Genomic DNA, 27,890 nt, shown 5'->3' with positions numbered 1-27,890 from the left:
GCATGATGTATGCTTCATGGACTGGTCCCTCCTGATAACATGTCGAAAGTATGTGAGACGAAGGCTCGCCGTCCTCACTTCTACATAGCGTTCTGGCTGTACTTTTTCCAAGACAGATTTGTTTGTTCTTCTGGCAGTCTGTGGTATATTCAGTATTCTTCGCCAACACCATTATTCAAAAGCATCAATTCTTCTTTGGTCTTCCTTATTCATTGTCCAGCTTTCGCATGCATATGAGGCAATTGAAAATACCATGGCTTGGGTCAGGTGCACTTTAGTCCTCAAAATGACATCTTTGCTTTTTAACACCTTAAAGAGGTCTTTTGCAGCAGAGTTTTCCAATGCAATATGTCATTTGATTTCTTGACTGCTGCTTCCATGGACATTTGTGTATCCAAGTAATGTGAAGTCCTTGATAACTTGATCATTTTTTCCATTTATCATGATGTTGCTTATTGGTCCAGTTCTGAGGATTTTTGTTTTCTTTGTAACAAATAAGTTTTTCCCTTTCTTGGAACTTCAAATTTAGCTCATTCATATGCAGTGTAACATCAGGGGGAAAAACCTAAATTACATTGCCATTGTTTATCTTTGATTATTGAATATTTGGTAAGGATCCCTTTTGTTTCAAGAAAATCTTGACATTACAAAAAAAATTTTGTAAAATCTCTGTAAAAATCTTCGATGACTCAACTAAGGAACATTGATAAAGAATACAAGATCACAAGATCATTGTCTTCTCTATTTCGACAGTTCCCTATACTGGCGATGATTACTTCATGGTACTTGAACATATATACCAAACAGTTTTAGCATCTGTATCCACGACACTTTTCTCAGAGTCTGCTTCAGAAAACTGAGTTCAGATATTTTCTATGTATCATAGAATGGAACAGAGCAATGAGAGAAACATTTCTATTGCTTCTACTTCCAATACATCGGGATTTTGATGTAACAGAGTTGGAGTCCCATCTTCATGATAGGAGCTAATTTTTCTGTCTCTAGCTAAAATTCTTTGACAGATGTACACCAAGAGTTTCAGTTTTTACACTATGAATTGATAATATTTATTTGTAAACTTGGATATCCTTTGAAACAAAACATACCCAACATATACATTGGACAGTGTCATATCATATGACTGATCTAAAGCCAATTAAAAAAATATTGAAATTTTTCAAACTGAATCAATTGATATTAGATTATATTAAAGTATATACAAAAGGATCTTATTCTGTGATCAAAACTGTTTGGCAGCTTAACTAAAAATTTTACTTCTTGTAAAATACCTTTTTTAGTCTTTTCCTCATAATTTTCTATATTACTGTAACTAAAATGATAATTTCTTTTTGCCATCTTGCCAGCTAAAGTTGTCTTTTCTGCCCAAGAATTCAAACTTTTTTATAGCTAGCCAAATTTATAAACTCAGATCCTGCTAAAAGTGGTTTAGATTTTTTTGGGTAAAAATTCAATTTTCATTTGAAATGACTGATTCTTTTGTGAATGTTGGGAGAAAACTGATCAAATTCACTGTGTTAGTGAAAAATGACATGTTAAGTATTGTCTACTGTATTATCTTTAGTACTTTTTTAAAATTTTTTTTTTACTGTACTTTTTTTAGGTGAAGGTTTACAGAACAAATAGTTTCTCATTAAACAGTCAGTACACATATTGTTTTACGACATTGGTTAACAACCCCACAACATGTAAACATGCTCCCTTCTTGGCCTTGGAGGACCTTTTTTTTTTGGTGAAAATATACATAGCCAAACAAAGATAAACCATTTCAAAAATTTCTACCTGTACAATTCAGTGACGTCAGTTACGTTCTTCCAGTTGTGCTGCTATTCTCATTTTAGATGAAGGTTTATAGAACAAAATAGTTTCTCTTTAAACAGCTAGTACACATATTGCCCTATGACAATGGTTAAGAACACTACATGTCAACACTGTCCTTAGTCAACCTTGGGTTCCCTATCACCAGCTTTCCTGTCCCCTTCTGACTTCTAGTCCGTGTCCCTGAACTGCTGTGCCTCATTAAGTCCTGTTTTGTTTTATGGGGCATCCACTCCCCGGCTGAATGATGAACCTTCCGAGTGACTTCACTACTGAGCTAAAAGGGTGTCTGGGGGCCATACTCTCAGGGTTTCTCCAGTCTTTGTCAGGCCAGTAAATCTGGTCTTTCTGTGTGTGTTAGAATTTTGTTCTACATCCTTTTCCAGCTCTGTCCAGAACCCTCTGTTGTGATCCTAGTCAGAGCAGTAGGTGGTGGTAGCCAGGTACCATCTAGCTGTACTGGACTCAAAGTCTGGTGGAGGCCTTGGTAGTTGTGGTCCATTAGTCCTTCGGACTAATCTTTTCCTTGTATCCTGTTCATTCTTCCTTGCTCCCGAAGGGGCGAGACCAGTGGAGTGTCTTAGATGGCTGCTCACAGGCTTTTAAGACCTCAGATGCTACTCACCAAGGTAGAATGTAAAACATTGTCTTTATAAACTGTGTTATGCCAATTGAGCCAGATGTTCCCCGAGACCATGGTCCCCACAGCCCTCTGCCCGGCAATTCAGTCCCTCAGGGAGTTTGGATGTGTCTATGGAGCTTCCATGACCTTTCCTTGTACAAATTGTGCTGGCTTCCCCAGTATTGTGTACTGTCATATCCTTCACCAAAGTTACCACTTACGTACTGTCTATTTAGTATTCCACCCCCCATCCTTTGTAACCAACAAAGATTGTTACTTTTTGTGTGTGAACTTTTTCATGAGTTTTTACAGTAGAGGTCTCATACAGTATTTGTCCTTTTGTGATTGACTTATTTCACTCAGCATAATGTCCTCCAGTTTCATCTATGTTATGAGATGCTTCACAGATTCATCAGTGTTCTTTATCTTTGCATAATACTCCATTGTGTGTATGTACCATAGTTTGTTTATCCATCTGTTGATGGGCATCTAGGTGGTTTCCATGTGTTTGCTATTGTGAACAATGCTGCCATGAACATGGTTGTGCATATGTCTATTCGTGTGACGGCTCTTATTTCTCTAGGATATATTCTAGGAGTGGGGTTGCTGGATCTTATGGTATTTCTATTTCTAGCTTTCTAAGGAAGCGCCATATCCTTTTCCAAAATGGTTGTATCATTATGCATTCCTACCAGCAGTGCATAAGAGTTCTGATCTCCCGGCAGCCTCTCCAGCATTTGTTATTTCCAGTGTTTTTCATTCATGCCAGTAATGCCAGGGTGAGATGGTACCTCATTCAGTACTTTTTTTATGCAACAAATAGCTTTTCCTTTTGCTTTGCTCCAGTAAATTGCAATTACCATTCGATGTGAAATTTGTGCTCTACCTTCTTGTAGTCTCTCTTCTTTCTTGTACTGGTCATAGTATTAGCTTCTGCATCTGTACACAATTCTGCATCACTAATATGCTTCCATTTAAAATATAAATATTTGTCTATTTTTTTAACTTAGAAAGGCAATTATAATTAAAATAGTATTTCAACTTATGAATGTGATTACATAGGTATCACTGTAACTTTTGCTGTCTGCATAGATACCCTGTAACTTGTGCTACCTGCATAAAATATCCAAGTCAACACGTTATGATGTTACTTCAGTACATAGGAGAAAAAAAAAGTCATCTGTTGATACTGAGTAGATTGGTGATGTTTGTGTGTAATAATAGAAACATCTCACGTGCATGTACAAACATTAAAATATAATATCCTATGTGATGCAATGGTTAAAGTGAATTGTAGTTCTACCAAAACAATAAAGTTGTCTTCAGTGGAAAAAAAAATTTTTATTCTGCTTCAGTTTTTTGAATTTTAAAATGTTGACACTGTCCACATTTCATGTTCTCAATAGCCTCAAGTGGCTTGTGGCTGCCGTATTGGACAGTGCAGAGTTAGAGGAAGCAAATGTAGTCACAGACATCCCAAGAAATCAGAGTGGTTTAATGCAACAAAAGTTTATTTCCCATTCAGTCTTCCATCATTTTGTAGCTACGCCATCTGGTACATGTGGCTGCCAAGTGCACAGAGGCAGGGAAACCACTGTTTCTTCCCCATGTGGACATTCTCTGGTCTTTGCCAATGGTCCAGCAGCTCATGCTGGACCACACGGTACACAAAAACTTCACTAGGCTCTAACCTCCATTTCAGGCCACTCCATGCATGAGCACTCCCCTCCTAACCTACTTGGGACTCAGTAGTCTGCACCAGGCCACCTACCTCCCCATGGATACCGTCTTCACCTGCGTAGGATCAGGTACCCCATCCCAGGCCATTCCTCCATGTGGGCATCCTCCTCACCCTCCTTGGGCTCTTAAACACCATGCTGGGCTCCCCCCATACATGGTACCTTCCTCACTGTTTGGACTTTGATTCCTTACACCAGGCAGCTGTCCTATTCAAACACCCTCCTCACCCTGCTTGGACCCTGATACCCTTTGTCAGGCCATGCTTTTCCCCAGCCTCAACCCCTCACCTGTGTGCATGCCTTCTGTACTCTTCAGCATTGACACCATGTTGGGTAGCCCTCTTATGACTCAGATGCCTTCCTCATTCTGCTCAAGCTCCAACTCCCTGCGCTGAGCTGCAATACCCTCCACGCACACAAACAACTTTGGGCTTTGACTCCCCATCCTGGGCAGTCAGCCTATATGCATGACCTCCTCAACCTGCTCTGGGTCACAGAGGCTCCTCCACCCTGAACCCCAGCACAAATTTACCTTGCTCTGTACCATCTAATACATTTAGGATTGAATAGTTTGGTAAGGGAAGAGGACATGAAAGGGCAAGAAAGTTTTGTTTTTGATTTGTTGGTTTTTTTTTTATTTTTTTTAATTTGTAATTTGTTCACAGGGTTCAGAGTTCAAAAAAATCAACCATTGAAAACCCTATGGAGCACAGTTCTATTCTGACACACATGGGGTAACCATGAGTCAGGGTCCACTGGACAGCAACTGGTATATTCTGTAAAGTCACTGAGAACCTGTATTAACAAAAAAAAAAAAAAAAACATTGCCATGGAGTCAATTCTGATTCATAGCAACCCTATAAGTACACAGTAGAACCGCCCCATAGGGTTTCCAAGGAGCAGCTGGTGGATTTGAACTGCCAACCGTTTGGTTAGCATCTGAGCTCTTAACCACTGAGGCACCAGAACCTGTATTAGTGAGTACCAAACCAGTCTTGTTCAACCTGTCAGGAACCTTGGCCTCAGGCAACTCAACTTTTTCACCACTCTGTGAATGATGGGAAAAGTACTGCAAATACTAATTTTGGGGTTACAAATAAATTTTAGTGAGCAGATGAATTCACAAATAAGGAACCCGAAAATAATGACGATCAATTGTACACACACACACATATTTTTTTCATTATTATACTACAATTTCTTTAACCCCCTCCTGTTGTTGGCACAATTGACCAACAGAACTGACATCATTATGACATTGAATCTTCCTGTCCCAGAACATGATACCTTTCTATGTTTTTCTTTGGTATTCTCAGTAATGTTTTAAGCTTTTGTTGTATACATTTTGCACAATTTTTATAAGCTATTAATATTCCTGTGTATTTTTTCTAGCTGTTGTGAACAGTAGATTCCTTTCTTGGTCTGTCATATTATTTGATTCACCTGCAAAGGATCAGTGTGGGCTGGCCCTGGGACCTCTTGTACACTAGCAATGATTATTTTTTTCTGGTATAATCATGAGCAATAGGGGTAGTAATCTTATGACTTCAAATTCACTGATTTCTGCAGCGAGGTAGCTAGCATTTATCAAGTACCTAATATATGCCAGGCATTACGCTGATGTGTTAAATAAGTGTATAATATGTCTATGAAGCAGACGTTATTATCCTCACTTTACAGATGAAAAAGCAGAAATTCAAGGTCACAGAGGCAGTAAATCTTTCAGACTTCAGAGCCATTATTTTCTACCATAATGCAGAAGGATCTGTAGAGGCAGTCAAGTGACTGGTTTTTGTTCACTGAAATTGCATTCCCTGTTGCTAATAATACACCGTTTATACTTAAATTTATTTTGTAGGTCAAACTCATTACAGTTGCTATTTCTTAGATAATTAACGCAATAAACATTTTTACTAAATGGTGAAAAACACAAATTAAGTAATCATCCAAATGATCTCTAGATTCCACGTGTCCTTTTTCATGCTTTCACTATTGTTTTCCCCAAATTTTCTCCTTTCAGCATTCCCATAAATGCAGCTGGCATGTTTTCAAATCCTTCTTTGATGTGTTCATGGTATTGGATTTTACCCTGCACCAAACAACAACAAATATAACAGGTTAATTTCATATTCCAAATGATACATCCTTCTTATGCTAGCAACAAACATTTATCAGGTACATCATGCAAGATTTGAAAACATAAGCTGGAGGCCCTACCCTCCATTAACTTCACAGTCAATTTTGTGGCAAGATATACATACACAGTGTATTTCACAGAAAGATCAAAACATTCTGTGTTTGACATGTTAAGTCTGAGATGTGTATTAGGCATCTAAGTGCAGCTGTTGAGTAAGCTGCTGGATATACAAGTCTAGAATTCAGGAAAGTAGTCTAGGCTGGAGATAGAAAGTTGGGAGCCATCAGCACATTGATGATATTTAAAGACATGAGCCTGGATGAGCTAATTAAGGGACAGAGTGTGGATAGAGAAGAAGAGAGGTCCAATGACCATATACTGCGGCACTCTAATATCAGGAGAGAAGGAAAAAACAGCAAAGGAGTCTGAGAAGGACCAGTCAGGTAGAAAGAAAACCAAGAGTGTTGTCCTAGAAGCCAAGGAAAGAAAGTGTACTAAGGAAGGAGTGATCACCTCTGTCAAGTACTGCCCATTGTTAAATGATGCTGAGAAATGACCATTGGATTTTGCAACGTGAGGAACATCAGCAGCCTTGGCAAAAACAATTTTGGTGGAGTAGCAGCAGGACAAAAGTCTGATAAGCGGGCTCAAGAAAAAATGGAAAGAGAGGAATAGCAGACAGCGGGTATAGAAAACTCTTCTAGGAATTTTGTTACAAAAGGGAAAGCAGTGAAGTAGACCTGTATTTGGAGTGGAAATGAGATCTAGAGAGGGTTTTTTTTGTTCGTTGGTTTTGTTTTGTTTTTCCTTTTTAAGACAGAAGAAGAGTGTTTGAATTCTAAAAGTAATGACCTGATAGCAGAAAACTGATAATGCAGCAGAAAGAGGGAATAATTGGTAGGATGAGTCTTGAGTGGCAAAAGAATGGGATCACATGTACAATTGGAGGAGTTGGTCCCAGAGCCCCTTACCTCTGAGACCCATTTCAGCAAGTCTTTCAGAGCCTTCTGGCGGACATCCCCTTGCCAGCGGGTGACGATGAACCCTTCCATGCGGAGTTCCAGAAAGATGATGATTTCTGGGGGTGGGCCTGTGAAGAGGAGGGCACATTTGGGCCACAGAGTCCAGGGAAGTGGATGTGGTAAAAACAGGCAGCACAATTTACCATCACTGTTCTCCTAGTACTTCCCCTTTAATTTCCTCCACTCCTTCCTGATCTATGGGGTTGCCGACTAATCAGCATGCACTCTGTGGCAGGCAGAATAATGCCCCCACCCAAAGATGTCCACATCCTAATCTCCAGTACCTGTGAATACTGGTAATACAGTGTAATTACAAGAATTCTTGTAAGGGAAAGAGGGAGGCAAGAAAGTTAGAGCAGGAGATGTAGTGATGGCAGAAGAGGTCAGAGAGAGAAATACTTGAGGATCCTATGCTGCTGGCTTTGAAGATGAAGGAAGGGGCCTTGTGCCAAGGAATGCACGCGGCCTCTAGAATCTGAAAAAGGCAAAGAAATGGATTTTCCTCTAGATCCTTCAGAAGGAACGCAGCCCTGCAAACCCATTTTAGATTTTTTTTTTTTTTTCCATTTTAGACTTTTGACCTCCAGAATTATAAGACAATAAATTTGTATTATTTTAAGCAGGGCTTCAGACCAGTTTGTTCTGGTTTCACCCTCTGCTGAAAATTTGTATTTCTACCCCAGATATACTGAATCAGAATCTACAGTTTAACAAGATCCCCAGGTGATTCTTAATGTATAAATAAGTTTTTTTTTTTTAAATTTAATAATAAATTCTTATTTATACATTAAGAATCACCTGGGGATCTTGTTAAACTGTAGATTCTGACATAAAAAAAAAACCAGTTTGAAGCCCTGCTTTTAAGCCACCAAATTTGTGGTAATTTGTTACAACAGTGATAGGAAACTAATATATACTCTGAGTCCTTGCATAGGCCAGGGAGGCAGGGAATGCTCCTCCCTCACCTGCCGCCCACCAAAAGCTTCCCAAACAGTTCTATGGAACAGAACGAGGTGAAGCTAACATGAAAAATTTTCTGCAATACTTAAGAAGGAATACCTGATATTCCCGATAGTTAGCATGTTCTGCCTTATGGCTTAATAGAGTCATTCTGTGGCATAAACCCATTTTCTTCTTAAAGGAGATGCAAGAGTCAGGAAGAAAGAATACATCAAGAGGCTCAGGAACTCCTCCACTTACCCCTGCCCTCACCATTTCAGAACACCAAGAGTTAGCCTGAAAAGTGGGTCTCAAACTTTAGCATGTATCAGAATCATCTGAAGGGTTTGTGAAAGCAGATTGCTGGGCCCCCTCCCAATTTCTGATCTAATGGATGTGAGGTGAGGCCTAAGAATTTGAATTTCTAACAAGTTCCCAGGAAATGGTGGTGTAGTTGGTTCTGGGGCTACACTTTGAGAACTACTGGCCTAGAAAACACACAAGGTTACTACTGAGTCACTGTACCTATAAAGAAGGTACTCCTGTGTGAGAGACAAAAGGTTGTATTGGTTGCCTGGCTTATTTTCCCCAGGATCATACATGACCAGAAACTGAGGGAATACCTCAGCATAATCCTATTAAGTTCCAGGAAGTCAGGTTAAAGAATATCAGAGCCAAAAGAGGCAAGATGAGTAGCAGAATCTAATCCCCAGTGTTCTTAATAACTGGTATCACTCAAACCTAAAGTTCTCACTCACTATGTGGAAGAAAATAACATCAGCAGTCATAAAAATGGAGCTTTTTCTTGAACCAAAACCGCTACATGCCCAGGAAAGACAAGTGAGACAGGAGATTGACATACAATAGTGACACATCCAAATGCTAGACGAGTCTTGCACAAAGAGTGCTTCTTCAGAGACCCACCCCAGCCACCTTTTTTTATGACTTAAGGATTGGAATCCTCATTTCCTTGACATGGAAGAGGGTGAAGTACTGTTTCTGAACTTACCCATCCTGATGGGAATGTTGGTTTCCTTACTGAGGGCAAAAAAAGTAAATGTGGCATTAAAGTTCAGGTAAATAATTACCTGTCTCTGAGCTATCCTAACATTGAAATATGAATGTCTGGATATCAGACATCGGGCAGAACCCCATCTGATTAAAATAGAAAGGACAAGTCCAGGTGATCTATCAAAGAACTATCTAAGCAGCTGAATTTCCAAAAACTAATTGCTAAAAGATTAGATCAAGGTGCCGTATCTAAAATATTTGGTTGTAGCTAATTGGACTATGGTTAAGAAAATGCATCCTGGAGCTTGCTCATTTGACAGGCAGACAAGATTCTAGCTTAGCATCAACCAGAAAAATATAGGGGGAAAAAGTCCCTAACAATAGAATTGCCAAGTGAAACTCGAATTTTCCTCTGGGAAAGGTGGTATCTGATTTCTCACAACACAGCAGAGGGTCTACCAGTTGCTCTTTCTCAGCTCTTTACACTCAAGCCCCTTTGCACTTGTCTCAGTGCACTTGTGGTGGTGGTAACTACCAGGGCTGTAAGGTTTCATTTCCATGAGTCAAAGCCCATCACAGAATGAATATCCAATTTCTTTATGGTTGCCTGTTGTTGTTGGGTGTCATCGAGTTTGTTCTGACTCATAGTGACCCTGTGTACAACAGAACAAAACACTGCCCGGTCTTGTGCCATCCTCACAACCGTTGTTATGCTTGAGCCCATTGTTGGAGCCACTGGGTCAATCCATCTCATTGAGGGTCTACTTCTTTTTCACTGGCCTTCTACTTTATCAAGCATGATGTCCTTCTCCTGGTCCCTCCTGATAACATGTCCAAGGTACGTGAGATGAAGTCTTGCCATCCTTGCTTCTAATGAGCATTCTGGCTGTACTTCCAAGACAGATTTGTTTGTTCTTCTGGCAGTCCATGGTATATTCAATATTCTTATGCAACACCATAATTCAAAGGCATCAATTCTTCTTTGGTCTTCCATATTCATTGTCCAGCTTTCACATGCATATGAGGTGATTGAAAACACCATGGCTCGGCTCAGGCACCCCTTAGTCCTTAAAGTGACATCTTTGCTTTTTAACACTTTAAAGAGATCTTTTGCAGCAGATTTGCCCAATGCAATGCATCATTTGATTTCTTGACTGCTGCTTTCATGGGCGTTGACTGCGGATCCTAGTAAAATGAAATCCTTGACAACTTCGATCTTTTTCTCCATTTACCATGATGTTGCTTATGGGTCCAGTTGTGAGGATTTTTGTTGTCTTTATGTTGATGTATAATTCTTACTGAAGGATGTGGTCTTTGGTCTTCATCACTAAGTGCTTCAAGTCCTCTTCACTTTCAGCAAGCACAGTTGTATCATCTGCATATTGCAGGTTGTTAATGAGTCTTCCTCCAATCCTGATACCTCGTTCTCTTCATATAATCCAGCTTCTTGGATTATTTGCTCAGCATACAGATTGAATAAGTACGGTGAAAGATACATCCCTGATGCACACCTTTCTTGACTTTAAACCACGCAATATCCCCTTGTTCTGTTTGAACGACTGCCTCTTGATCTAAATACAGGTTTCTCGTGAGCACAATTAAGTGTTCTGGATTTCTCATTCTTCGCGATGTTATCTATAATTTGTTATGATTCACAGTTGAATGCCTTTGCATAATCAATAAAACACAGGTAAACATCTTTCTGGTATTCTCTGCTTTCAGCTGTGATTCATCTGACATCAGCAATGATATCCCTCGTTCCATGTCATCTTCTGAATCCAGCTTGAATTTCTGGCCATTTCCTGTCAATGTACTGCTGCAACCGCTTTTGAATAATTTTCAGCAAAATTTTACTTGTGTGTGATATTAATGATATTGTTCAATAATTTCCACATTATGTTGCCTAGACCCTGACTGTAGTCTGATAAGATTCTTTTTTGTTATTATTTCTCCTTTTGGGGGCCATAGATACATCTGTAATCTCACCAACAGCACAAAATTTTTGTAGCAGAAAAGGATTCTGTATCAGGAGTTCAGAATACCTGTGTTTGTTTTGAGTCCTCCCTAATAGGATTTAAGAAATCTTTGGTCTTCTCTAGGCCTTTTTAATCTCCCCTTCTGTAAAATGAGAGGGCGTCTTGGTGACACAGTGGTTAAAAGCTCAGCTGCTAACCAAAAGGTCAGCAGTTCAAATCCACCAGCCGCTCCTTGGAAACCCTATGGGGCACTTCTACTCTGTCCTATAGGATCGTTATGAGTCAGAATCAGACCGGACAGCAACGGGTTTGGTTTTGCTATACAACATCTCTCAGAGGATTGGGATTTAATGAATGTTGTTCCCTACTGCTATTGCCTTTGACCTCTGTGTGTGTGGAGGAGGGAAGGGATAGTCTCATCATAAGAGAGTAGAGAAGTGAGGAATGTAGGGCACTGGGGACACAGGAGAGCCAAATGTCCACTGAAGCAATCAAACAAAGGACAATAAAGGAATGGAGAGGAAATGCATGTTCTTTTCCGTCTTGGTGGAAACCACCAGTTTGATGAGGCCAGGGTATCCTGCTGCTCTAGGAAGCACAAGACTAAAGACCAAGACTAAAGGACATGGCAGCCTACCCTTCCCTTTACCCGTATCAAGCTACCCACTACCCATCCTCACACCTCCAGCAATATCCCAAATATTCCGACAAACCCTAATATTCTACCAGCCAGACCAAGGTGTTCAGTTTCTGAATGGCTATCTTTTTATAACCTTCCGGAAAACGATAGGTAAAAAACTAAAACTTTTAATAACTATAAGTTTTTCTTCCATATTTTTAGATACTGTTATTTCTCTACATTAAAATTTAATATAATCTGATTTAATACAAAATATATTAAATTTTATATAATATTTTTTTGCAACATCATCATTAGCAGTTTTCTTATTTATCTGTATGGTCAGTGACAAAGTTCATTGTTGTCTTAGAAATATGTCATATGAAAATTAATTTTAATCTTTCTAATATTTTGATAGTCACTGGCCTATACCATATCTGTGAATCTTCTCCTTGTCCAGATTTCCTACATCTGTGATCATGTATATGAGCTCATTACCTGGGGGAGGTGGACCAGTACTGTTATATGTAGACATGGCCCCACAAATAGCAATTTTTCCAAATTTCTTCATCTGGCAGATAACAGTGTTTGAAAACTCTCCACCTACCTAAACAGGAACAAAAAAACAAATAAAAACTTAAATAATCTAAACACTAGAAGATTTGAGGAACCATTAAGTCACAATCTTCGTTTCATAATACCTGTTTGAGCAGCAAGAAACTGATTTAATTAGCACAATAGTTAAGAAAATTGTAGTCAGAAAAAAAGCATTAGAACCTGGGCATTTCCACTTAACTCTAACAACATACCTTCAATGACTTATAAATTATACTTTATTATATACTGGGGTTCTTTGATCAGTCCAATAATCTCATTACCCCATAATCTAAAAGTATAGAAAAATATTCAAAAGGCATATGAAGAACAAAGTTGGAGACTCATATTTCCTGATTTCAAAACTTACTCCAAAGAATATAGGTCAATAGAAAAGAGTTGAGAGTCCAGAGATAAACCCTTATATTTATGGTCAATTGATTTTTGACAAGGGTGCCAAAATAATTCAATAGGGAAAGAACAATCTTTTAAACAAATGGTGCAGAACAACTGAATATCCACACAGAAAAGAATGAAATTGGACCCCTTCCTTACACCATACACAAAAATTAATTCAAAGTGGATCACAGACCTAAATGTAAGAGCTATAAAACGATAAAACTCTTAAAAGAAAACTGTAAGAATCTTGGAAGAAAACATAAGAGTAAATCTTCATGACCTTGTGTAAAACAAAGCCTTCTAAGACATGACACTAGAACCCAAGAAACAAAAGAAAAAATAGATTTATCAGACTTTGTCAAAATTAAAAACTTTTGTGTTTCCTTATATACCGTTGGTGGGAAGGTAAAATGGTACAACCACTTTAGAAATCGATTTGGCGCTTCCTTAAAAAGCTAGTAATAGAAGTACCATACCATGCAACAATCCCACTCCTTGGAATATGTCCTAGAGAAATAAGAACCATCACATGAATAAATATATGCACACCCATGTTCACTGCAGCACTGTTCACGACAGCAAAAAGATGGAAACAACCTAGGTGTTCATCAAAGGATGAATGGATAAACAAATTATGGTATATTCACACAATGGAATACTACACAATGATAAAGAACATCAATGAATCCATGAAACATAACGCGGAGGAATCTAGAAGGCATTATGCTGAGTGAATTTAGTCAGTCACAAAAGCACAAATATTAGATAAGACCACTATTATAAAAACTCAAGAAAAGGTTTAAACACAGAAGAAAACATTCTTTGATGGTTACAAGGGTGGAGAGGGAGGAAGGGGGTATTCTCTAGCTAGATAGCAGACAGAAATTATCTTAGGTGAAGGGAAGGACAGCACACACTACAGGGGAAGTCAGCAGAACTGGACTAAACCAAAGCTAAGAAGTTTCCTGAATACAACCAAACACTTCGAGGGACAGAGTAGCAGGGGTGGAGGTCTGGGGACCATGGTTTCAGGGGACATCTAGGTCAATTGGCATAACAAAGTTTATTAAGAAAATGTTCTGCATCCTACTTTGGTAAGTGACGTCTGAGGTCTTAAAAGCTAGCGAGCAGCCATCTAAGATGCATCAAGTGGTCCCAACCCACCTAGAGTAAAGAAGAATGAAGAACACCAAAGTCACAAGGAAAGCATTAGCCCAAGAGACAGAAAGAGCCACATAAACCAGAGATTTCATCAGCCTGAGACCAGAAGAAGTAGATGGTGCCTGGCTACCGCCAATGACTGCCCTGACAGGAAACACAACAGAGGGTCCCTGTTGGAGCAAGAGAAAAGTGGAGTGCAGAACTCAAATTCTAGTAAAAAGACCAGACTTAATGGTTGGTCTGAGACTGGAGGAACCCCAGAAAGCATAGCCCCCGGACTCTCTGTCAACCCACGACTAAAACCATTCCCAAGGCCAAATCTTCAGTCAAAGATTCGACTGGACTATGGGACATAAAATGATACTCGTGAAGAGTGTGCTTCTTAGCTCAGGTAGATACATGAAACTAAATGGGAAGCTCCTGGCTGGAGGTGAGATGAGAAGGCAGAGAGGGTCAGGAGCTGGTTGAATGGACACGGGAAATCAGGGATGGAAAGGAAGAAAGTGCTGTCACAGTATAGGGAGAGCAATTAGGGTCACATAACAATATATGTATAAATTTTTGTATGAGAGACTAACTTGAATTGTAAACTTTCACTTAAAGTACCACAAAAACAACAACAAAAAATTAAAAACTTCTATGTTTCAAAGGACACTATCAAGACAGTAAAAAAATAACTCATAGAATAAGAGAACATATTTGCAAATTATATGTCTGATGAGAGACTTGTATCCAGGATATATAAAGAACTCTTACAACTCAACAAATAAACCAATTGAAAAATGGGCAAAGAATTTGAACAGACATTTCTCCAAAGAAGATATGCAAATGGCCAATGATAGCATGAAAAGATGCTCAATATCATTAGTCATTAGGGAAATGCAAATCAGAACCACAATGAAACACCACTTCAAACCCACTAGGATGGCTATAATAAAAAAAGACTGATAGAAATAAGTGTTCATGAGGATTTGGAGAAATTGGAACCCTGATACATTGCTGGTGGAAATGTAAAATAGTGTAGCCACTTTGTCAGTTCCTCAAAATGTTAAACATGGAATTATCACATGGCCCAGCAATCCCACTCATAGATGTATACCCAGTAGAAATAAAAACGTAAGTCCACACAAAAACTTGCAAACAAATATTCACAGCAGCATTATACATAATAGCCAAAACGTGTTAACAACTCAAATGCCCATCAACTGGTAAATGGATAAATAAAATGGGGTATACCCATACAATGGAATGTTATTTGGCCATAAAATGGAATCAGGTACCGATACATGGTACAACATGGATGAATGTTGAAAACATTCTAAGTGAAAGAAGTCAGTCACAGAAGACCACATGGGGGAAAATGGGGAGTTACTGATAATGGGTACAGGGTTTCTTTTTGTAATGATGAAAATGTTTTAAATTGATTGTGGGGATGGTTATACAACTCTGTGAATATACTGAAAACCATTGGATTATATACTTTAAATATGTGAAATATACGGTATATGAATTATATCTCAATAAAGCTGTTAGGAAAAAAAAGGCATATATTCTTTCCTAAATTTTAGATGGAAACTCCTTAAGTATATTCCATTGTATAGTACTTTGTTAATAAACCAGATATTAAGTCCAGTTGGTACTTACATTATCAAAATAGCAATCATAACCATCAGGAGAGGCTTTTTTTAAAGTTTCTTCCAAAGACTCTACTGTCTTATAATTAAAGGCAACATCAAATCCTACTTTTTTAAGGTAGGCAACCTTGTCATCAGACCCTGCTGCTCCAACCACTTTGCAGCCCTAAATGGGGGTGGGGGGAGGAGGGAGGAAGAAGGAATGGAAACCATTTATAAGCCATAAGCATGGACCAGCTCCACCTCCTAGTCTAGTATGGTCAATTCCCCAAAAACATACTCTTAGGTGCTGATTCACATATATGAGGAATACTGTCAGGGGCCAATAGCCCCATAAGTGAAATTAGACCCTGAGCCAGCCTATAACCCAACCATAACTTCAGCATGGCTCTGTCTACCCAACAGATTACTTCTATGTTTATTTGGTTTGCAGTCTGTTTCAACCTGCTGATTGGAGAACCTATTCATTTGATTCCTTGATTCTGTATTGCTGGGGGCAATCATGAAGAAAGGAGATAAAGTTGGAGAAAGAGAATGTTCAGTAAAAATTACGAAAATAGTTACAGCTTACAAACCCACTACTCTAGATAGAGGCCATTCCTGACTTGATACCTGCATGGTTATCAAATAACAATACACAGGTCATCTTTGCTACATCATTTTCCCCCTATTTCTCAATCATTCCAAATTTTCAACTGCAAATAGGATCCACTCTCAGGCCAGGGAAGGTCTGCTCTGTTCACTGTTGCCTTCCCAGCACACATTGTGAATCTTGAGTAAATGTTTGTTATTGGAGGAAACTGCTTACCTTGAGTTTAGCTATCTGCCCAACAACAGAGCCCACTGCTCCTGCTGCTGCGTTAACCATCACTGTTTCTCCACCCTTCACACCACAGATATCAAGTAGGCCAAAGTAGGCCGTTAGGCTGAGGGAAAAAAAGGACATATGGATTTTTTTTCTTTCCCCATTAATTCATTTATATATATATCCTGAAAGCCTTCTCGGGAGTCCCTGGGTGGTGCAAATGACTAACGTGTTTTGCTGCTAAAAAAAAAAAAAATGGTGGTTACAGTCTACCCAGGGGTGCCTCGGAAGAAAGGCCTGGCTATCTGCTTCCAAAAATCAGCCATTAAAAACCCTGTGGAGCACAGTTCTATGCTGGCACACATTGGGTCGCTGCGAATTGGAATTCGCTTGACAGCAACTGATTTTTGGTTGGAAGGCCTTCTTAGCAGCCAAGTTCCATGGGTCCAGGTAAAAGACAGACAATATAGGAAATGACTATGAGGAGCCACTATTAGTCCATCTCCTCCTTCCATACCTGAGATAGCAATAAAGAAGATATGAACTAGGGAAGACTGAAGAGTTAGCTCGAAGGGGGCTGCATCTCATCCATCCACAGGCCAAGTCCCAGAGGAGAAGGAAGACAGATTTCCTTTAAACTTTGGGGATCCAAGAATAGAGGGTCTGTGCCTCATTTCCAGTTAAGTCCTAGGGAGATATGAGTTCCACGGAGAAAGCTTCATGTCATCATGGTGCCCTAACCATACAGTATGGTATGATATACCTAGGCATGGAAGAGTCAGAGAGAGCACCTAGAGTTTTCCGTGGTGGTATAGAAGAACTTCTGAAAGTTTCCCATATCACCCCAAGTGCGACATTGAAGTTAGCTTGCAAAAACTACTGCACCTGCAAGAATTCAGCACAGACAGTACCGATGGGGATGGGTGAAGACACCATGACACCTCAGTGGATTGCCAGCTTGGAAAGGGATGTGATTGACTCAATGGGAAAAGTTACACTCTGAGCAGAAAGAAGACCAGCATATAAGCACCATATAGATCAAGGTTAAGAAGTTGTTGTCCTCTCTTTACTAACACTACCCTTGTGTTAGCCCTTGATGCTTTGTATCAACCCTAGAGAGAAGAAAGGGGAACTCCTGAGTTTTAAGCCTGAAATGACGTGAGAAATTACTGACTTTACCAGGTTTTTCTTTTACTACACCGCCAAAACGCAGGCTTGAGACAGAAATGAAATTCAGTGGTAGAAATTTTTTTAAGTTATATTTTTGCATCCCTGAGTCTGAGTTGGCCATTATAGTGATTGTTAAGTCACTTTAAAATTTTCAGACAAATTCAGTGTAGGGTGTGTCTTGAGTCAATCTCTTTTGAAATACAGAAGGAGCAGATTAAACAAGGAAGCAAAGCACAGTTGGGGGAAGATGGATGACATGCCACATGAAGATCACCAAAGAGCCAAGGAAGGTTAGGCCTAAAGATGCTGAAAAGAGACAAGGACCTGCACTTAGAGCCAACAGAGAAAAAGAATGCCTTCCCCTAGAGCCGGCACCCTGAATTCAGACGTCTAGCCTCTTAAACAGTGAGAAAATAAATTTGTTTGTTAAAGCCACCCACTTGTGGTATTTCTGTTATAGTAGCATAACTAAGATACTCACTAATTCAGAAATACTGGGACCTGGAAATCTGCATTTTAATGTGACTCCAGATGATTATTATTAATGCTAGCACCTGAGAACCACTGTCTTAATGAATGCTGATGCCAGAGTTTGCTGGGCAAGTTAGCCTAACCCCAAAAGAGAGGCAGAGTCTACATCTTCTGATTGTGTCACCACAACCAGCACTCCCAATCTACCTTCTAGGTATTTCCAGACATAAGACATATCGATCTAAAGCCCTTCCCAAACATCAACCCTTTTAAAAATACAATGAAGATAAGATGGAGAAACCAACGGTAAAGAAATCTTAGAGGAAAAATTAAAGGTGCACTTTGGACTAAGGGAACTTGATAGAATCAACAGATTGGAGATCAATACACATGAACTCTTCCAATTTAATTGAGAAAAGGGAGGGGTCCTGTTGAAGGAAATGATGTAATACTTTGGGGGAGCATTACATCTGTGGAGCTTGGACAACTGAAAGACACCCCAAGTTTCAAAATTCAACTTCTTTACAGTCTTTAACAGAGATCCCACCATTCTTGAAGGATTGACCCATCCCATTGGCATGTGGCTCATAATGGCAGAAATTCTCAAAGAATAGGTGGTATGTGGCTGGAGGAGGCTAGAAACAGGCCTGGTATAACTCCTCCCCCTCAATTATTGAGAACCACTGGTACAAAGTTGATTTTCTGGAGTAAAACTGTACTCCTTAGGAGCTTGGGAACAGGTGAATAAAAAAGTATACATGAATGGATAAATTATCTTACGTCTCAGGGATCAAGATACCTTAGTATTTTACAAATTACTTTCTCCCCAGCTAAGTCAAGAGAGACTTACTCTAGGTTTCCTCCTGTCTACCTTTACCCTATTCTTCTACACCTGGCTCACAGTTCCAAGAGAAGGATAACAAGGTAGGAGGAAAAACTCTCACCAGGGGAGGGTATAGGGGAGGCAGGGAAGATCAGGAAGTGTTATGATTCTGTTTAGCATCCACTAATTGAATGTAAGAAGGTATCAATATCTTCTAATTTCTAATTGGCAATTCTGAGGAGACTAAGTGAAATATAAGCTTGGAATGTATGGGAGTGATTTTGTTCAAGGCTGTTTGAAGGTATATATTTCCATTTCATTCTTTGAAAGTCTTTTAAAAAGTAAAAAAGGAAGAGAGAAGGTGGGAAGAAGGAAGGAAGAGAAAGATCACACAGCTTAGAAAAAGGAAGGAACTGAATGAATTCTGGGTTAGAAAAGTTTTAGGGACTCCAAAAGGCAATGACCTTGCTTCTCCAGGACACAAAAGGAATCTTGATGTCCAAAGTTCACTTGAGGACTGAAGAATGGGGACAGGAAGAATGGACTGGGAGTTTTCCTGAGGGACAAGGCCAAGAGAAGTTTGAGTATTTTAAATCTATACCAAGTTCAGTGACTATACAACCATACTTGTGATCATCTTAATTGTTTATCATAAATTTCATTTCTCTTTAGATTGCAAAAACTTAGATGTCTATAAGGAAAAAATGAGGAAGGAGAGAGTTCACAAAGGCCAAGGTAGATTGAATTCCCTTTCTCTTTTTAAACTCTGGAAGCAGAGATGAGTGAAGCCAAGAGCCTCCCAGGGACGGCAGGGGATGGTTTCTTCATATTACCACTTACTGGCTGCTCAGGAGGGGTCGTACCCCATGCTGCTTCTCACTGTTGCTTTCTCTTTGTGCTTAAGGGTCTCTCACTTGATTTTCCCTCTTTTTCCTTCAGTCCCAAAGCTAACTCTAGCCCACCCTTCTTCCCTTCCTAGTTCCACTATCTACTTCAGTCAGCTCCTGAGCCTATAATGTCTCAAGTCTCTTCCTGGACAAATCATTTTGGAAACTTAGTGTTAGGCATTCAAACAAACAAAATATATCCATGAAACTCACCCTGTCATGCCAACTGTCCCCAAAGCCAGAGACAGCGGTAATGTGTCTGGCCACTCTGTAGGCAGCTTTTCCAGTTCTTTCCCATCAGAAATGGAGTGTGTTGTCCAGCCTGAAAAAGCCACTACGATAGTTCCTGTTGGTAAGGCTGAGTTTTTACTTTCCACAACTCTGAAGAATAAAGGACATTAAGACATGTGAATCCTCTTCCCTTTCAAGGAAGTCAGGATGCTGGGTGGTCAGTGTTCACAAAAGGGCACTGGGGTTGATATTCCAGAATTAAATACACATTTTGACATTTTAATTCTTAGCCATTGGCCTCTTCTCCTCCTTGAGAAGAAATAGGGGCCATCAGAGAGGAACTCTCTCAGCTGGTTCAGCATCTGTCCCTGTTTTCATCCACTTCTTTCTGAACAAGAGGCATCTGTTCTCTGACTCAAGGTGCTCTGGACACCAGCCTTTTCCGTTCTTCAGAGGCCACCCTCCATCTCTTAGCCCTCCTCTCTCCTCAGCCTTTAACATTTTCCTCTCTATTGTCCCTTTCCCTCAACATCTAAATACGCTCAACTCTACCATTTTATAACCCCACCATTTCCCTACATTCCCTCTCTCTCTTCTTCTTTTACAGCCAAACTTCCTCACTTCCCATTTGCTTGAAAACCCACTGCATTCTGCCTTCAACCACCACTCCACTAACATTACAGCCTCCTGATTGCAAAATCCAGGGGCCATTCTTCAATCATATGATTTTACCTTTCTACTCTATTTAACACTGTTGCTCATTCAAGACTCTTACCTCTTTAGTTTTCAAGATACTGACCTCTCCTGGCTTTCTGCTTCCCTCTAAGCCTCTAAACTCTAAAGCTTCAAACGATGGAGAAACTTTCAGTTTTTAAGACAATTTTTTATTTGAATTTTTATAATAATCATGAACTGGATGAGTACCACTTTTTAGTAAAAGTAAGGATAGCAAAGTGAGACTGAAATGATGACCACTTCACATCCTTCGCTCCCTCCCAATTAGTCAGGAAGGGTGAGGATTTCCAGGGTGCTTCCAAGATCAAACAGTGAGAGAAGCAAGCAAGCTGAAGAAATTTTTGGAACAATGGATACAGACAGGGCCCAGCAGGCCGGTCAGGAGGAGATATGTTTTCCAAGCATTAGAACAAACAGAAATAACTACCTGGCAACTTGTTGCCCCATCATCGTGTCACCCTCCTTCAATCTTTTGGCTACTACTCTGAAAAAAAAAAGAAATTCCATTCTTAATACATAATAGCACCTGGGGAAAACTGTCTTGAGTTTCAAGTCAAATGAAAAACCACTGGGGGAGTGTGTGTAGAGATCAAACTTGGATACAAGAGAGCAGTACAACTAGGTGAGATGTAGGGGGAAAGCTGTTAGAGGTAGTAGTTCTGCTCTGTGACCCCAAAGAGACACTCTGATAGTAATGTTCTGTGAAATGAACATGATATCTTACCATTATGTTCAATTGTGGATGAGTCTCCACCAATGACTTTTAATATATACCCCAGGCACCAATACTGCTTGTTACTCAAAATGCTAGCAACACAAAAAGGGATGCTAGTTAACATTTTTAAACCATAGTTTTCACTTCAGATTTGAATCTTTATTAATCAGTTATGAAAAAATTACTGAAATGAACAATGGCTATAATTATTTACCAAAGCAAAAAATTACTAAGGAGGTAGGTGGCCCATGAAGGCTTTCATTCCTTCCCTTCCCTCATTTGTTTGCTAATTTAGCGCACAAGTTTGAGTCAACTCAAGACAGGTAAATGGAAGGCAAGAGAATCTGATTTTAGTCTTAATATCTGCCTCTATACAAATTATTTGCCAGTAGTGAAATGGACAAACTGGACTTTGATTTCTTTTTTAATTTTTCTGGGAGCAATTCTGGTGAGCAGTAAAAGGCAAATTGTGCATAGCAGACAGGAGATTGTTGTAAAATAACAGGACTAGGGTAATCCTTCATCAAGCTTCTCAAACCTTTGCCTGATAATGATAAACTGGGGGGAAAAAAGGAGGAAAAAGTCACAGTGTTTTGAATCAGTTGGATGTTTTAAAACATGAACTACTTCAAATTAGGGTCCAACACAGAGCATAAGAATTTTTAGGTGGAAAATAATACCTCATATAAGGGTCCACGGTAAGGAACAAAGCTTCAAGCAGGACCTCTACAAACGAAAGCATTCCACAGTCAATTAGAAACTCAAGGCCTGATGCCTTTATTGTGTTTGGCATTCTAAATAAACATAGCTTTTCTGGTTCAGGGTTGGCCTCTCATCTAAAGGCTGGCATTCTATTTAAGAGACGTGAAAGTCTCTCTCTTTTGGTCCAGCCTAGTTAATAATAACAACAATAATAATCCTATTTATTCATCATTTACTCCATACTTTACATGAATTATTTCATTTGATGTTCTCAGCAACCTTACAAGATAGGCTCAATTATTATTTCCATTTTTATCAATGAAGAATTTAAGCTTAGGGTAAGTAAATTGTCCAAGGCTACACTTGTAACCACTACACTACAGTGCTCACATAGGGCTTCATTACCAACCTCAATTATCAGTAAAGAATATGCATTTTGCTGGAGTGACCTCATGCACACATTCTCTGAAATTTCACATCCCATTCCTGGCCATCATGACTGCCCTGCGATGGATCACTTTTATATGGCCTTTCTTGTCATGGTCTTGTAACTCCCACCCAAGTGATTGGGTGGGACTATACAAATAAGGTAATTGTGGCCCACCAAGGGAGTTGGATAGCTTGCTAATAATGCAAATAAAGCTCATGGCACCCATGTGGGGGTGGGAACATGCAAATAAGGTCTATGGAGCCCTAACAAAGGTCAGTTTTGTCATCCCCCATCCCCCTTGGCTTAAAATGAGTCATCACAGAGGTGGGAGGAGAGGATCTCACCACTACCAAGGAAGAAGAACCAGGAGTGGAGTGCATCTTTTGGACCTGGGATCCCTGTGCTGAGAAGCTCCTGGAACCAGGAGACTGAGAGAGAGACAGCGAGCTGTTAACATTGAAGATGAAGTTGTGGCAAAGAAGCAGCGGCAGCAGAACCAAGAGACCTGCAGGAGGCACTCTGGCCCAAGGAGTGAGAAAGCTGAGCGACTTTGGGCAGGAGGCTTGCTGGTGGAGCAGGGTGGCTCCAGGCACCTGGTGGAGCTAGGCTTGCTGACCCACAGAGCTAGAACTGAGTGTGTTTGGGCTGAGGTTTACTGGCAAGTGGGGTGCCTCGGGGCACTTATAAGCAGAGCTAAAAGAGCTTTGTAACACTTGCCAGAGCAGGGCTGAGGCTGACGGGCCAGAGAGAGCCCTGTCTGCAGGCACGATGGAGAAGAGGCTGTCCTGATGGAAGAACTGTATCCTGAGTCGTTCCTGAACCTGAATTGTAATCTGTTACTTCCCTAATAAACCCCATAATCATGAGTACTGTCTGTGAGTTCTATGTGGCCACTGCAATGAATTATTGAATCAGCAGAGAAGTAGAGAGTGCCATGGGAGGGACGGATGGTGTCAGAATTGGTAAAGATGGATGGTAAAGAATCGGTAAAGGTACATCTGACCTCCACCTCATAGGAATCAGCCTTGGGCTATTGATCTTGATTCTCCTTCCTCCTTGTGAAGTTAGAGGAGGTCAGATGCCTCCACCAAGCCATTTTTACAATCACTTAGATAGGAGTGACAACTTTACCATGTTACTAGATTGCATTCTCTTTTCTTAAAAGGTTACCTACCTGTAGAAACTTCTTACAGTCTATTCTACAAAGCCAATCCCCAAGTATGTCATGGGGTATATGCCATTTCTCTCCCTTCGATTTCTTTAGGTTTGTCTTGTCCCTCCACTTCCCCCAAGTGCATGGGAGACTTCTCAGTGAAGGATGAGAGTTTTTCCTTCTTTGTCTGCTCACAGGGACAGTCTGAGCTCTTTGCACACAGCTGCTGGGCATTGCTTACCCTGCTATCATCATTGGGCTCACCAGGACAGAGATGACATCCTCCTTATGGTCTGGGCAAAGTCATGAAAAGTAATGCACTCAAGCTTGTGTTTCAATTATCAAGGAAAGCAGAGGGATCCTCCAACGTGACATACAGAGAACCTTGAAAAGGTCTCTGTGGTAGATTGCAAAATGGCCACAAATACCTCCCACCCCTATATGCTGGCTTCCTTGCCACTCCTGTCAAGAAATCTATTTCTCCACACCTTGAATCTGGGCTTGGCCATGTGATTGCTTTGACCAATGGGATATTAGCAAACACGACTCAAGTAGAGGCTTGGAAAGTGCTTGCATACTGGAGCTTGCCAACTCCCACTGCACTAGATCCATAAGACCACTATGAAAACAAGCTCAAACTATCCTGCCAGAAAGACTCATAGAGGAGAACTGGGGCATGCATCTCACCAGAAAGTCTGCTAACCAGCAGACATATGAGGAAAGCCCATCCTAATCAACCATCTAGCCCAGATGAGATTTACAGAAGAACTGCCCAGCTTAGCCTAGCCTAAACTGCCAACCCATAGAATTGTGAACTAATAAATGATTGTAAGTCACTAAGTTTTGGGATAGTTTGTTATGCAACAAAGACTGATACACACTTGTCTTAGTTATCTAGTGCTGCTATAACAGAAATACCACAAGTGGAAAGCTTTCACAAGCAGAAATTTTTTTCTCACAGTTCACGAGGCTAGAAGTCCACATTCAGAGCGCCAGCACTAGAGGAAGGCTTTCTCTTCCGTCTGCTCTGGAGGAAGGTCCTTGTCTCTTCAGCTTCTGCTTCCTGGTTCCCTGGAGATTGCCATGTGTCTTGACATCTTTCTTACCGCATCTCTACTCTGCTGGCTTGTAAAATCTCTTTTATATCTTGAAAGAGATTGACTCAAAATACATTTACTCTAATCCTGCCTCATTAACATAACAAAGACAACCCATTCCCAAATGGGTTATAATCAGAGGCATAGAGATTAGGATTTACAACACATATTTTTGGGAGACATAATTCAATCCATAACAACACTCTTCCAATTCTGAAATCTTATAAGTATGACTTACCTCCATTTTTTAAGGGTGGGAGCTCAGTTATCTTCAACTCAAAGTTACTGTTAGTAGGGTAACCTTCAAAATGCTTCTTCAGGGTCCAGCTCTTAGCATGTACCATCCTGAAGCTCCTAGAACACAGTAAACATGTAGTCAACTGCCATGAAGTGACTGACTTCTTACGCAGGGGTCCACTCATAATATTCCTCATCATTATCATTTAGCATCAATCACATTTATCTAGTATTTAGTATTTACTGTGTATCTGGTGCTGTGCTAAGCATATCATCTCATTTTATCCGCATAACTTCCCTATAAGATAGGCATTATTATGTTTGCCAATGTACAAGATGAGGAAACTGAGGCTTAGCTAAATCTCCAAGGCAAGCAACACAAATTCTTCCCAGCCACCCCTAACATTTCTCTGGGGACACTGAACAGAGTGCTGCCGGGCATGTAAATATTTCTAGTTTCTCACCTCACATGAAGCAAATCCTAAGAAACAGTTACAAATATTAAGAATAGAATAGAAGCTCACGTCCATCTTTTTAGATGACGGAGCAACGCATTCTAAGGCAAATATTCTCACGAACACCTGAAAACCACGGGGAGCGGGGGGAAGAGGGGTCTCCGTTGCTCCGTCCTATTTTCAGGTGTGATCTTTCTTTGGCTCCAACTAGAAATCAAGCATTTGTTTGCTGGGGTTTGAACTTGCCATCTAGAGTCACTGGGTGGCGCAAAGCGTTAAACTCTAGACTAGCCCAAAAGTTGGCAGTGGGAACCCATCCAGAGGGGCCTCAGAAGACAAGCCTGGAAGAGAGGACTGGCGATCTGCTTCCGAAAGCCTTGAAAACCCTAAGAAGCAGTTCTACTCTGCACGCTTGGACTTGCCATGGGTCGGAATCCACTGAAGGCTACTAACAACAAACTCTCCGCCACATAAGACCCAGAGAAGATGATTAAGACTGCCCTGAACATCCTGCTTCGATCAGACTTCCCCGCGAGCGAGGCTTCCCTGCGAGTGAATCCGCTGCAAACAAGTGCTGGGAATAAGGGACGCCTGTCGCCTGGCGGGGACACTTCCTCACTGCAAGTGGAGCTATCGAGGCGGTCCGATCTGCAGCCTGGCTGCTCCTTCTTGTCCCTTTTACCAAAATGGCAACCGCTGCGAATTCTTTAACTCGCCCCAAGTCCAGAAGGCCCCTTGGCAAGGGCAGGGCCACAAAGGCCGACTTGGTCCAGGGAGACCTCCCGCCCAGAGGAAGGGACCTGGTGCGGTACTGGCTCCCACCCTCCTCTTCCAGCCCCACTCCGGTACCCCTTAACTATACTTCCCCGAAGGCCGACCCTACCTTTCTCCTCCTTCCACACTTTCCCAGTTTTGCAGTCCCGCAAATTCCTTGACTAGCCCCCTCCCCAGGTGCAGGCAGCTATGGGGTGCACCCGAAATGCCGCCAGCCCGCGCCCTTCCCTCCAGCATCCACCCTTCTCCGATCTCGCGCAATTTACTTCCTTCCAGGTCCAAATGCAAGACAGAGGCCAGATGATTCAGCACAACGAGGACAGCTACGTGCAAACGTTCCGTAATAAGAGTCTATACATATTCAGCAGGGTTAAAAAAAGCGGGGGGGCGGGGCTGGTTCCACTAGCTACGGAAGCTGGCTGGACTGCGCCGCAGCTCTCAGGGGCCGGAATTTAAGGCCTGTTTCGGGAGGGGATGAGGCTTCACCATTGCGGAGCTACTCCCGGAAGTACGGGAGTCTGGGCCGCGAGAGGGTCACAGGCAGGGAACTCAGGGTTCGAGGAATGTCTGGGTGTGGGGGTTGTGTGTGTGAGGAGGGGGTGTGCTTCCAATAGTAAAAGCCCGCATCGGAGCCCTACCCAGGTGCTGCTATACCTGCACCCTGCGTCCTCATTAGAACGCGGCAGAAACTTGTGGCGGAGAGGGAGCCATGGCATCAGTAGCTCAGGCAGAAAGAGGCCAAAGGCAGGGTCCGATAGCAGCCGCAGCCCGGGCCTGGCCCAGTGTGGGTCTGGTCCTGTGCTCCTCCCTGGCTCGTAAGCTTGCCAGGCGTCCACGCTTAACACCCCGGTGCCTGGGTGCTGGCCTCTGCCCGCAGGCCTCAGTCTGCCTGAACACCTTTCAAGAGGCGATTCAAGGGTCACCTCCCTTGTGAATCTTTCTCAGACTCCCCCTGCACCAGCCCAATCCTTGAGAGTCATGTAATGTAAATGTCATGTAAATACTGAAACAATGCAACGATGTATACAGAACTTAAAAACTTCCCCTTAACCTCTTCTGTTACCCTCTCCTTGAGGTAACCAATGTTAGCAGAGCAGTATCTCTTGTATGAATAGCTTTCCACTATAATATTTTTATTTCTACAGGCTAGATTCCCAAAAGTGAGACTGTTGGGCCAAAGAGTATGTGCATTTTTAATGTATTAGGTTAAATCATAGAAAAGTGTTAATATTCAAACACTTTGACCTAAAGAAATGGCAATTTCATAAATTTACACTGGTTAAACCTAATATTTGCTAGATTACTTTCCAAAAATACCTCAGCAATTTACATTCTCACTAGGGATGAATAAGAGTTCCTGTTACCTAAAGCCTGCATCAGGACGGTGTTGTTGATTTTACTTTTGCCGGGGTCGAATGAATGCAAATGATCTTATGCTTCCCCGCCCCTCACCAACTCTTTAAGGTCTGAGACCTGACTTAATTCACATTTGTACCCTTTGCACTCTTGATCATTG

At 41.0% G+C, this 27,890-nt stretch overlaps 1 protein-coding gene across 4 annotated transcripts; it reads right to left on the bottom strand.

The window, feature by feature from the left end:
• Positions 1-5,506: 5,506 nt before the first annotated feature.
• On the bottom strand, positions 5,507-26,727 carry PTGR1 (prostaglandin reductase 1). Of its 4 annotated transcripts, none has more exons than XM_004372167.2 (10): positions 26,641-26,727; positions 25,147-25,262; positions 22,207-22,252; positions 21,239-21,295; positions 20,059-20,226; positions 16,498-16,615; positions 15,700-15,855; positions 12,400-12,508; positions 7,306-7,424; positions 5,507-6,286 (listed from the first exon to the last, which is right to left on the bottom strand). In XM_004372167.2, exons 2-10 carry the CDS (start codon positions 25,250-25,252, stop codon positions 6,176-6,178), a joined length of 990 nt encoding a protein of 329 aa, XP_004372224.1. In that variant the 5' UTR covers positions 25,253-25,262; positions 26,641-26,727; the 3' UTR covers positions 5,507-6,175. The 4 variants fall into 4 exon arrangements, with proteins under 4 accessions (XP_004372224.1, XP_023583162.1, XP_023583164.1 ...); XM_023727394.1 differs by lacking the exon at positions 26,641-26,727 and adding an exon at positions 26,484-26,606; XM_023727396.1 differs by lacking the exons at positions 22,207-22,252; positions 26,641-26,727 and having other exon boundaries at positions 25,147-25,236.
• Between the last annotated feature and the right edge of the window lie 1,163 nt (positions 26,728-27,890).

This window comes from Trichechus manatus, unplaced genomic scaffold (assembly GCF_000243295.1).
Source record: "Trichechus manatus latirostris isolate Lorelei unplaced genomic scaffold, TriManLat1.0 scaffold00016, whole genome shotgun sequence".
Taxonomy (NCBI): domain Eukaryota; kingdom Metazoa; phylum Chordata; class Mammalia; order Sirenia; family Trichechidae; genus Trichechus; species Trichechus manatus.
This window is presented reverse-complemented; position numbering and strand designations above follow the sequence as displayed.

Coding starts and splice junctions, on each gene's coding strand:
- PTGR1 (XM_004372167.2), bottom strand. CDS start 25,252: ATGGTACATGCTAAGAGCTGGACCCTGAAGAAGCATTTTGAAGGTTAC. Junction 22,253..25,146: donor CCCACCCTTAAAAAATGGAG/GTAAGTCATACT, acceptor TTTCGTTTGTAG/AGGTCCTGCTTGAAGCTTTG. Junction 15,856..16,497: donor GGCAGATAGCTAAACTCAAG/GTAAGCAGTTTC, acceptor ACCCCCATTTAG/GGCTGCAAAGTGGTTGGAGC.